The 13194-nt window shown below is 33.0% G+C and overlaps 1 protein-coding gene across 1 annotated transcript; it reads left to right on the plus strand.

The window, feature by feature from the left end:
- The first annotated feature begins 2777 nt into the window (after positions 1-2777).
- On the plus strand, positions 2778-5863 carry LOC128212976 (asialoglycoprotein receptor 1-like). The gene is made up of 6 exons (XM_052918408.1): positions 2778-2864; positions 3012-3109; positions 3824-3914; positions 4558-4644; positions 5271-5394; positions 5740-5863. Exons 1-6 carry the CDS (start codon positions 2813-2815, stop codon positions 5768-5770), a joined length of 483 nt encoding a protein of 160 aa, XP_052774368.1. The 5' UTR covers positions 2778-2812; the 3' UTR covers positions 5771-5863.
- Positions 5864-13194: the final 7331 nt, after the last annotated feature.

Here is a 13194-nt window from a genome sequence, read left to right on the forward strand (position 1 = left end):
CAATCGTAAAACTTGACAACATTTCTAACATTGCATCAGACAGTGTCGCTGTTTAAGTTAGGATTGGTTTGGTACTTACAATCAAACTTCAACCTGAATTTCTTACCTTAGAAAAAGGTGTGAGAATAAGAGTTATTGTGCACATACTAAATGGAGGAAGGCAACAGTTATTTCTTGTACAAGAACAAAACAAAAGTCACTTACGTAATGTTTGGAAGATGAGCATCATTTTCTTCTTACTTATTAACAATATACTAGTGGTAGAAAAGCATACCAGATAAGTATTATTTTGTACAATTGTTTTTTAAAAATAATTATTCACCGTGAAAAATATCAGTTAAAAAAGTAAACTAGCGATGTACGTCATTCAAGACATCAGAGTTGAGAAAAATGTATTATAAGTATTTTATATTTAGTCTGGTTGAAAATTTGTAATCGACTCAGTCTTTATATTATATCTTGATTGTATTATGAACTTACGATTGTTAAAACAATTTGTATATGTATGCCTTGATATTTGGCTCACCATTACGTACGTAATATGGCGTTTATAATTATATGTTTTTAATTATTGCTTGTGTTACATGTCAAATTGATTTGATTCTAACCTCTATATGTAATGTTAGACTTTAGACTTTCTCTTGTATGTATGCATCTTCTACAAGGAGTCTTTGTTCACAAAAGATGTCTAAATATAGAAACATCGACGGATTCAAAACTGTTCCATATTATGATGAAGATATTATTTCGCAACTAGGGAATTGGTAATTTTGTCTTTGCAATTTTCTCAAATGTCAAGGAGACGTCTTCAGGGTGTAATGGAATTAGAAGGGACAAGGAAACGTATGATAATGCAAGAGTAACATGACATTCTTGGGATTAAAATGTGACCGTGGGCATTTCTGCAAATGACATAACACCTGAGCCATATCTATAACCGTATCATATCTGATCTAAGACTCAGACAGAAATGTTAAAAACGTGTTTTCGATAATTTCATACTCGAAAAACAATGAGTAAATAATGATTCATTTATTAATGGTTTTATAATAAGAAGAAAATGCCGCCCCCGATGCTCTGATATTTGATGAAGTTAACGAAAATGAACAAAAATTAAGGTATTTTTTTATTTGAAATATGTCGTTATCTAAAAAACTGTAAGATAACTTTTCTTCATTTGAATTCAGGATTTCAATAACTGCTTTTTTTAAGTAGGCCTTCACACGAAAAAAGCCTCATAAAACAATTATGTAATGGTCTCAGAGGCAGAATCTGCAAATACTGTCAGCCATATGTGCCATGATAAAAGGAACATTTGTGAGAAGGTAAATACTTTATTTCCCTGTTTCTCTAGAAATCAAAGGTATTTTATGCTTCTTTCTTCAACCTTTGATGTTAGGCTAGAGGAACAATATAGGTTGGTGCAATTATTATTTTTCGTTGAATTTAAATGCATTATACTGTGCATGTTGCTATCAATAGTCCCTGAGAGTCGACATTGTACTCCTTCAATGTGTCAATATCGAGACACCTTGTTTGACTTTCAGGATCTAACGACGCAATATTTAGCAAGAAAAATGTATCGATTGAAAGGTTTAATTACCGCAAATTCCGTGCACATAATAACTTGTAGGAAAATTATAATGGATACTTTTTTTAAAATGAAGTTTTTTCCTCGATATAAAGCGCACCTGCTCCGTTATATTCTTGATTATAAACGGCTCGATTCTTCATCAAAGTCAATAAAGGGTGAAACATATTACACCGGTTGTCTGACAGGCTAATTGTTCTGCCCAGATATCTGTTTGTTTTTTGCATTTTAAAAAGTTCCAATTACCGACAATATTTCAAAGAGGTAAGACTTACTTTCGTCAAATTTTGGTCCAAAGAATTGCTAGAGAACCAGGTGCAAGATGTTTTATTCTTATTTTGCAACGGAGTGGCGGAGACAAAAGCTTTAACCTTTAATTAAAGGTGGGTATGAAATGCATTACTTATTCATTTGTAAATAATTGAGGTTAGTATTCCATTTCGATCATGCAATCTATTTTTCAGACGGCTCTTTAATGGCCTCTTTGGTTTGAAACAATTATATACTGAATGTAAATATTACAAAAATCTTCAATAAAATGGCTTTGTATCTGTATTTCACTTTCCTAAATGTTTTCCATTAACATTTATATGATTCGCGTGATGTAATTTATGAGTTGAAGACAACTAGAATAACTTTTATGAAATGTCTGATATTTCTTGAACATTGAATATTTATTGATAGCGTTTTTATTTTTATTTTGAAATTATGCATAATTATGTATTTCGTGCACAAAAGATCATTTTGTATTTTGACATTAGGCAGGAAGTAACACGTAAACACATTAATTCTCATTATTCCTGCTGCATTCAACATTTTCTTTTTTCTCAGTACATTAATGCAACATTAGGAAGTGGTCCTCTGTCATTTTCTTACTTGGTTGTCTGTAATAATGATGAATTGACCTTAGAATAACAACAACAATACTTTTAGTTTGTATAACAGCGATTGAAATATCGCAACAACCAAGAAAAAAGCAGTAGATGCATTTGCGAGTAGTTGTTCCTATACCAAGGATTTGTACGATAACCTTGCTCGGAGGAATGTCCTTCCCTATTGAGAGATAATATTAAAATAATATAAACAATAACATACACAAGTTCCGAACGGTTTCATGTTGATTGTGCACAACCATATTTGATATGTGTCTGATTAAGTGCACTACATTATTACAAATTGGTGACCTAATTTGATAAGTAAGAGTTTGAACAACGTTTTAAAATGAAGCGTGTCTTTCTTCTAGCCTTGTTTGTTTATGTTCTTAATGGAGCATGTAAGTAATTGCTTTGAAGTATTGTATGTCTTCGCTTTTAAAAATAATACGATACGCATTTAACGCTTTTTAAGCTAAGCCCTTAAAAATAATGGACAAGAGACAAACATTTATAGAATTTAAAAGGTTAACACCCATGAATTGTAGACGCGACATCGTATACAACGTGCAAGGACGGCTGGCTGGCCTTTGACGGCTCCTGCTATTTGTTTGGCAGCAGCCATGCTACTTTTACCGAAGCTGAGGTAAGTTCGAATTGTTGTATGTGACATTGACACCATCGGAACCCCTCGGCCATCTCCGCCATACGACAAAAGTACTAGGTTGGTTGGAGCTTCCATAACGAGAAATATTTGATATGAATCTTGAATAACAAGTTATCAAAATATGAACAAACAAATAGTGGTTCGCAAACCAAATACAACCTATTTTCAGTTTTTATTTTGTGTTCGAGCCACCGACTGCATTCGGTTACTTCTGAAACCAAACATTTAAAAAATGGCGTAACGAAAAGTGGGGGTTCAACTGGTAGTAATTTATCGAACAGTCCTTGTTCCTTATAACAGAGTCCAGCTCAGCACATTTTTTTCAGGTAATTTTCACACTTTCTGTGACCTGAAGCTTTTCAAGGAAATTTCCGGTGAACTTTTCTATTTGTTAATCAAGTTATTCGGCTAAATGAAATAAGGTAACAGATTTTTGAGAAAGTTGGGCTGGGGGCCGTTTCATGAAGTATTATATGAGCAATTTTGTACCTAGGAAAGATTAGTAGAATCTCCTACATACGAAATTGCTCTTAGGATTCTTGATAGAATCGCTCCCATGGTTCTTATAATATATATCTATTTTACAGCTTTCAAATTCATATTATTCTAATTATATTAAGTGTCTTCATGTCAATACAATACAAAAAGAGTTTGCAATAAAAGTGATATTTAAGTATTCTTTGTTGTTTTCAGCATTACTGTCGTCAACACAGCAGCCATCTCGTGCATGCGAACAATGCCAACGAGAATGCCTTTCTCAAAGACTTTATGGCCAAATTACAAAGTAAAACGAATAAGAGAAGTGTTATGAAATGCTTTTAGAATCCTTTGCTTGTGGTATTAAAATACCATTGATGAAATTGATTCGTTTGGCAAAAAATTATATCTACTTTTGCTCTTTTTATGATGTAATCTCATTCAAATATATATTATAACCGGTTGTATTCTATAATCACAATTCCCACACATCAAGACGTTAGTTGTTTTATATATTTTTATTATTATTTCTTTATACTCTCGACCAATTCTAAATAGCCATCGTGTATAGTCTCTGGCGTTAGAAACTAGTCTTTGAAAAGTACTTATTTCACCCGAGCGTTTTAAGTTTCAGGAACTTTCCTCCTTTAAGAAAGGTTTGACATTCCTTTCTTTAGAAAGAAATTGTCGCATTTAAGGAAACTGTAAAGATGAAAAGTTTGCCTAAACACCTAAAACATTTACAAAAATAATTTTTTTAGTACATTACAGGATGTTTTGTATGAATTAAGGAATCGTTTAAAGATGCTTCTGTAATATGATGGGCTCGAACCCACAGTTTTTTTTGTGAGTTTTGGAGGCGGATATCTTCACCCTATCGCTAACTTAATGCCCAAAACTAAACTAATTGTCCTTGGCACGGACTGAAACATTCCGTCTCCATTTCACAGCGCACCAGTGGTGGCTTGGGCTAACTGATGAAGTTGTGGAAGGCGTTTGGAAGTGGTTTGACACTGACACAGTGGCAGAGTTCACAGGTATTGTTTCAAACTCAAGCTCTGTCAATCATTGTCTAGCAACTAATGGATTGGTGGTTAAGCAGTGCTAGTAGTTTTCTTTATGTTGACTTATATGTTGGTGGTTGTTCTGGTGTTGCCGCAAAACGTCTTCATCTTTTTAATCTCAGTTGTTGCTGTTGCTATTTCAGTTAGTAATTATCCTGCTTGTGTTAAAGGATGGTGCTGTCGGTGATGGATTCGATGTTTTTCGAACATCAAATGAAAGTGCTGGTACAAGGCAAAATGCAGACATTTGTACAATTTTCAAATGAGCTATGAAACGTCTTAAAGTGTAATGCCGTTTCAGCTTAAACTTTTCAGTAATTTTATTAATAATCTGACGGGTTTACTTACTGACAGTGTTTACTTCTTGAAGGGTTATAATACATCCATATTGAAGTTGAACTTAACGTAACGTAGTGCAGGTTTATATTTTCATTCAAAGCAGCAAGAAGTGCTCTGCAGTCTGGGATATTTTAAAAAGGCTAAACTAACACAGTAAAAGTTGAATAAATTTGGATACGTCTAAGAAAATTGTGTTTTTCAAACAGTTTTACTTTTCTAGTGAATTTATTCTGAGCTCCCATTTTAATTTCATTTTGCAGATTTTACCTCACATGAAGGAAACGATGGTTTCGCTGTCGACTGTGCAATGTTTGATTCCAACCAGCAGTTTCACTGGGCAGACGTTCCCTGTACCTCAAGCAGGTGGCCCTTATGTGAATCAGAGTAAGGCCATCCCTAGAGTACCCGGTCCGACTTTATGGTCCACAAATACAGTCTGGTTCCCTAACTACTATATTACAAAAATGGTAGGGGCAGGTAATCCAAACTACCCCAAAAATTGAATTCAAATGCACTAATTGAACCATTTCAATTAATATTTTTTTTATTAAAATAACTTTTATGTTTATTAGATTTGAAACGTGATTACATATATATTCTGAAACAAGGACTTTATATGCAAAACAATTACCTATGTGTAACATTAACGGCTCAGTAAAAGATGTAGGATATTTTCCAACAACATTGATAATAGCCATAAATATGTATGTATGCATTTCTTTATTGCAGCGGAAGGGATTCAGAACAAATTGTTGGCTAGGCCTGGTTCTCAGCTCATCAGATAGATTAGTTGTATACTAAGCAAAGAATTACATATAAGCATCAAGCGAAAAAATAAATATAAGCATCAGAACAGATGTTTGTACAGAATGTGTGGCTCTATCATAAGTACAAGAAGGTCAATATGACCTAAATTCAATGCTTCAACAACAAAATTAAGTAAGAAGGTCAAAAGTTTTTTCCAAGAAGTTTTCTTTGTCATTCATATCGCGAAAAGGCCCTGCAATATTGCGGCCATGATGTTTTTGACAGCTCGTTCCGGTTCCTTTTAGAAATTTGATTATTGGTCACCTAGTGATCATTTATTCCAAACGGTTTTTAGATTTTGACCATCAGATGATTTTTAGTTTCTAAAACAATAGCAACCAGAGTTCTGCATTGAATAACTTTGTTTACGCAAGCTTGGTAGAATCTTACCTAAGGACGAATCTGGAGAAGTTCCATTAAAATAGGTTATGCGGTTTAAGAGGAGATGTCGTTTGAACAGATGGATGGACAACGGACTAAGAGTGATCACAATACCTCATCTTGACGGCTTGAATACTTAGAGAGGCACATGACTTTACACAACAGAATAAAGGTTACACAAAAATAAAAATGACGTTATCAATAAATGTTGAGGTTATCGCCTGGAATCCATTTGCGAAAACTGGAGTTCACTGGGGGTTAAGCCAATGTTCGAGTTCTCAAACTTACATTGTCCAAACTTTTATCAACACAGTGTAACATCGCACGGTCCTAAAGCAAATCCAATTCTAAACTCACCCTAAAAGGAACTAAAGGCGTCATTAAACATTAATGTTCTCAGGCCACAGTAGCCAATTGAGGTAAGGCCTAAAAAATTGGTTTGGTTAGGGTTACATCCTTTAAAAAAAGGTAGGGTAGGTAGGCCTTTTTTTAAAAAATAAAAAAAAATATTGGGCTTTTTATATAAGAATGTGTTGTTTTTTATCATTGGAGAATGGAGTTAAAGTTATCTTCTGTATAAAGCATTAAAGGTTTTAAACTACTATTGAAAAGCATTAAAAAAACACTACAACATTTTTTATTTTATTTTTTTTCAGATTGGCTATAAAAGGTAGGGTGGGCGCCTATTTAGTAGGTAGGGTCGGGTATCCCGAACCAAATGTTATTTTGGCCAAACCATTAGGGCCCTATTTGTTCTCTTTATTTACTTCAAGGTTCTTCTTACTGTTTTTGATACAAACGTCCGAGCACAAAACACTCTAGTCTAAAGTTAATAGCTCTCAATCCTGATTTCAAGATTATTCCTGATCTATAAAAACCCTGGCTTAAAGGGAACGCAAAATAAAGCATCACACTCACTCAACGAGAAACACACAGCGTCACGACATAGAACACAGAAAACAGGAACGTTGAAATATTGTTCGACTATATATGTTAAAGGGAGTTTAACTAGATAAGGAATCTTCAACCTCACACTTGGCCATGATAGCGACTCGTGGACATTACGAGTTACTGTCTTTGTTTCACTGAATGCCTTTAATTTAAAAAAACTTTAAAATCAAACTTTTCTAAAATAAAATGTAATACGCTCCTGTAAGTACTACCATAGGGTTTTAGCTAAATATTTAAGGAAAGGTACTGCACCCTGTCCTATTTTGGTATTGCTCTTCTTCCTTAATGGAGATAAGCATTTGCATCATTCTGACCTTATAGAATTAAATGCTTAAGATAATATAATATTTCCTTCGTTTTGATCAAAGCTTATTTATTACATGATTATAATTACATTCTTGTTTTTACATATTTGGCTAAGTATAACTACAATTAAACACAATTCTTAACAATCATTATCGGTGATAATTCAAAAAGCAAAAGCACTGTAACGAGTTTTCTACAAGAATGGTCCAGGGATTTGGTAATGATGCAAGAATTGCGTGAGCAAAATACTCTGTGATATAAACACATCCACGGAAATTTATGATCAAAGTATATATGAACATGGGGATTAAGTGATAGTAGCTACAAATTTTGTCATGTTTGCTGCTTAAAATATTTATTTAAAAAGCAGAAAAATATGCTCGTAATATTAAATATAGATCGTAGTTTTCAAGTTTTACTGTTTTAAACAATACAATGAAAACTGCTTTGAGGGTCAATCACGGAACGTCACAATATAACAAGAACGAATTACATAAGCATCGTTAACATGTTGGGGTTCCCTGCTTTTAATGTTCAATGGGTACAGGAGTTTATTTGTTAGTTAAGCTCATTTAAGCACACAATGATAAAACCACTGCTATCGACTATGCTTTTGACTTTGAACAAGTTACTTAAAAGTGCCCCGAATAAAAATGTGGTGCGAATGGTGCAATTGTTCTTGTTGTCATTGTGACCTTTAGTAAAAATATAGTGTGCACTCTCAATAGGCAAAAGACCCGTTTCATGTAATTCCACTCGATTTAAAACACAATAAAAAGTTACAACTTACTTCTGAAATTTTACAATACCATTTTACTTAATTACTGTTTTAAAATACAGCATGCATGAGCACTGTTAATACAGTCGCCATTTTGATTGGCTTCCATTCGCTTATTTCCTCTAGAACGCTATATGCGCATGATTGGAATACACCTATCTTTCAACAAATATGAGTTTTTCCCCAAGGTTTTATATGAGCCTATTTTAAACTACAAGGTCAACATACCGAAATATTTCTCCAATTAAAGGATTCATCTATATATAAAATAAATATGTATATCATCCGCCCACATGTTCTAATTCCATGTTAAGTCTTAATTTGTTTTCGAATTTACTTCGGTTGAACTATGAACACATTTGTGACAACTTTATTGGAAACAAACGCTTATAAACAATATTTAATTCATATGCTAATTTTTGAAGTCATGACACATTAATAACAAAAAATATGATATTTCTTAAACTTAAACTAGCTATGTTGTATGTAGTCGGTGGGGTTACTTCTACCGCTAAAATACAAACTTCATGAAATAAAATGCTATTTTCATTGGTAAAATATGCCAGTCCATTTTATTGTTTAACACATAAACCAATTACATGATAAATCATGATTGTTGTAATGTATATTTTAAAGGCGCGGGTAGTCATGATGCGTATTTACCGTTTTTTATGAATTGACAAGCGGATCTAAGGAACTTATTTTGACATGTTTAGCAAGACAAAAACAACAATCGAACAGGCAATGTGCAATAATAGATTCACCAAATGTTAACAATAATGGCATACTTATGTATTTCGGAATCATTTTTGATCTTTTGCAGGCTTGAGCTTGCAATACTACTATGAGTTTGTACTATACATTTCTCGAAAGAAGGAATCAATTATTCATACCTATTTTAATAAAGTACAAACTGTGACGAATTGTTTTGTTTTGCAATAGTCTAAAAACAACAACAACAGCAACAACAAGGAACAACACACACTGATGAATGGATGTGTTTAGAGAAAAAGAATATTACAATATTGAAATGCCATTATTTTCTATCGTGAGAAACAGTAAACAGTAATACCATTCACCGACACCTATGTTATTGTCACGATATTGTTTTTTCGTATATTGCTACTCTTTTAATATAAAAGACAAACATTTGGTCAGATCATAAATTTTCTGCGATATTTGCTTTTTTGCCATTTGACGTAATTAACCTCAATCATTCTTAAATGACAGAACAGCGCGGTGTTGTTTGGTATTATATTTACTTTTAATACGTTTATTTTACAAATTGTATGTACATGTAACTATCAATAAAATGATCGGAAGGGAGAGGAGAGGCGAATATATGTACAATGGAATTATGGCCAAAAGAATGGAATCAAATCGGATTATATGCATAACGAAAACCTTTTTCGAATGTAGGCATTTTTCTTTAACGTGTTATAAACCATATTTCAGAACTTGACATTGCATCAAAAGTGATATTATTTCACAGAAATGTTTCGTAAGTGACCCTTGCAAGCACGTATCATATGGACCGTTTTATGTAAACAGTACTGCAAACTCTAGGTCTATATGTTTCTTAGAGCATCGTAAGTCCTTTATAACAGGATTAAACCTAGCACAATATTTTTTCTTTGGAATTATTTGCGTTATTTCTACATTCTTAAGCAAATTTGGATTATACAAGGACGTTTTTTGATCATCACAATAAATTTATTTTTCTAACAAAAATCAAGAATAAGTAAGAATATTTACTGCATAAAATATTCGTGAAAGCTAGACGAAGCTTTTACGCTCATAATACAAATTGCGTTTTATTCCCCGCCGCCTACTGGGAAAATTAGGCTAAACATATGTTGTTGTTGTTTTTTTAAAATGGTATGTACCTATCAACAAAAAGAGTGGGTGGGAGAGGAGGATATTGTTTAAAATGGAATCGGGACAAAAAGAATGGAATCAATCCGAATTATAAGCAAAACGAAAACCATTTTCGAAGATCTGGAATTTTCTTTAGCCTATTAATAAACCATACTTGACATTGCATCAAACTGAAATAATTTCAACACATTTATACATACGCCTATTCATTTTTTTACTTAATTTTTACTCAAAATAGTCTTTCTGATAATTATTTTCTTACTTTTTGGTTAAATTTCTAATACTAAATTGTTTTGATATTATTATTTAGGTTTGAATTCAACAACAGCATATTACTCAAATAAAAGCCATAGGGTGGATGTATCTTCAATTCACCTAAAACATCCAACAACGATTGATGAAACTAGCTTAATAATTCCATTCATATTTTTATTGTACTTCAATTGAAAGCGCACGTAACATTAAAAGCTTTTATCGATGTTTTCCATTTCTTTAAAAACTTTTTCGCGTGACACCATTGTATATGAATAATGATTACCTCAATTTACCAGTGTATGGTATTTTATGCAAGGACATGAAGATATTAGATTTCTGTAAATGCATCAACCGATGATTTGAATCGATAATCAGATATTGCTTTTAACAGAATGACCTCGTTGAAAGAAATGGTAAACATAAAATGATAGGTTTATGTAACACATATAGATGAATATTTATGCGAAAACCTACAGAAACAAGCTCAGTAGCAAAAAGTTTAAACATAAACCCGGTTTAATGGCACTGGGCAAACGCCAAAGACATAGAACATAAAACAAAACATCACAAACAAGACTTTGAAGACTGAAGACGAAAAATCTACCATCGCAATATGGCGTCGACCCTTATTGTGAGTGTTATACGTTTTCGAGTGTTTTTTATGTTTCCATCCTTGTCTTATGCCGTGAGTGTCAAATATAAAGGCCATGTTCGCTCCTTCACTTATGAACTCCTTTCTTATGGGCACATTATGTGGAATTAAACCATTATGTGTGATGTAAATCCATAGCATCTTGATTTATTAATGGGAGTCATCAGTCTGTGTGAAAAGATTCTCTGTGCCTTCTAAAGGCTTTATTGATATAAAAAAAAAAATTCCCTTATATTATATGATACTTACATTTCCGCAGTTATCATGAAAGGCTTTTTTTCGATAACTTCCAAACACGCGTGATTTGTAAATAAAAAAGGAAATGGAAATCTAAACAAACGCGCAATGAACCGAGGACATGGTCAGTTGTACCTTTCCAGGAGCAACTTGATAATGTATAAAGCTACGAGCATTATAGAGCGACGATTTAATTGTGCAAACAATGCATGAATGGATTTAATGTGGGGATATAAGTCCGCCTCTTCAGTAGTTAGTTCCACGTGATGAGTAACTGTACGTGCCCAATCTATGATGTAGATTTATTTGATGTGTGATTTATTCGAAGTCGAACTATTCTTTTTGCACTTTATTTGAAATTCAATTGATAGATTTGGGTCGAAGTTAAAGCCTTGATCTTTCAATGCTTCAAGAACTTGTAAGCAAACTTTATTTGCAATAAGAATGATAAAAGATAGAAAAAAATGAAAACAATATCACCATAAGGCTTATATTTACTTTTTTTCTTTACAAGATGGGAATTATGGCAATGCTCACAATGTCTACTATCCTCGAAGGATTGTACTTACAGGTAAAATAAATAGAGGGTATTTGTTTATTTTTGTGTAAGATCGTATTTTATTTCACGAGTGGCGAAGTGCACGTCTAAATACATATATGTATAAAGAAATTGTCACGGGTCTAAATATATGATATAATTCATAATTTACTTAGATAAAAGGCATGCTCCAAAGTTTTCATATATCAAAGAACAGATTGAATGTCTGAGGTTGAGTCTAGAAACCCGATTTTTTCCCACATTCACCGTTTGTTCTGTATTTGTACACAGTGTTGTTTATTTTCTCAACCTTTGGTGCCATTTAATAACACTTAGTGGAAATGTAATTTCACTTAACTTTCATTGCTGTCAACGATCTGTCTCCAATAAAACCGAGTTCACATTTTTGTGACAGAATAATTATTTCTCCTCCAGACTGCATTAATCTTTTATGTGATTTTGTGCTTTTCGAAAATATAGTATCGTAAAAGGCAGTGTTGAACATACCATTGCTGTCAATAGAGTCTCAATCAAACCGTCTGCCTCAAAAGGATATCCCCATCGGATTATAATTGTCCTCACTGAAGTAAATGATACCGATTGGTGACTAATATCACCTTGATACAAACTGTAAGTGTAAAATCTTGTTCGACGGTCATTTTATAATTCCTGTTTTTCGCCTTTATCTTAAACACAGAATTATGACTGGACGCGAAACGGTTCAGGCAGCGAATCGCTCTCAGATCGAACAGTGTGAGTTTTAAAGTTTAGGCTTCCGGAAGCGTAAATCAGGAAATGTACGAACATACTTACGTTATGCGAACAAATAGAAATTGAATGTTTGTATTAATTTAAATCTGAAACAATACAAACAAGTTTTGAAATGTTTTCAAATCATCAATAATCAATGTCATTTTAATTTAAGTTAAAAAAACCAATCATTTGAATGTTTTCAGGCATTTTAATTTAAACACAAATATACACTTGTGTCACTTAAGCATCATTATAAACTGTCAGATAATTCCATACACAAGGAATGGTTAATGGGTTTCATCTCAATGATGAGAGTGTACTTTCATTTCGACATTACTATTCTCTCAGAGATTGAAAGGGAAAAAGAATCTGTGCACAATATGTGCATCTTATCTTAATTGCTTGCCTTTATCATACTGTACATTCTCTCGTTACATTTCAAACGCACGCAACTACGTAACAGAACTTATTTTCTATAGTTTCGGTAGTTGCACGAGCGATTGAGGTTTAAAAATGTATGCCCTGTCTCCATTTAGATGATGAAACATGGCTTTTTACGAACATATACCTATGGTTAATTAATGTCCTCTCAGCAGAACGCTTTATCACTGTAAACGACATTTCCAACCACTATCCTAGATTGAACCT

The sequence above is a fragment of the Mya arenaria genome, chromosome 13 (genome assembly GCF_026914265.1).
Source record: "Mya arenaria isolate MELC-2E11 chromosome 13, ASM2691426v1".
NCBI classification, from domain to species: domain Eukaryota; kingdom Metazoa; phylum Mollusca; class Bivalvia; order Myida; family Myidae; genus Mya; species Mya arenaria.

Excerpts from the sequence above, each read along its gene's own strand:
- LOC128212976 (XM_052918408.1), top strand. The coding sequence starts at position 2,813 with ATGAAGCGTGTCTTTCTTCTAGCCTTGTTTGTTTATGTTCTTAATGGA. Across the intron at positions 3,110-3,823 it reads CTACTTTTACCGAAGCTGAG|CATTACTGTCGTCAACACAG; the intron begins GTAAGTTCGAAT and ends TGTTGTTTTCAG. Across the intron at positions 3,915-4,557 it reads CTTTATGGCCAAATTACAAA|CGCACCAGTGGTGGCTTGGG; the intron begins GTAAAACGAATA and ends TCCATTTCACAG.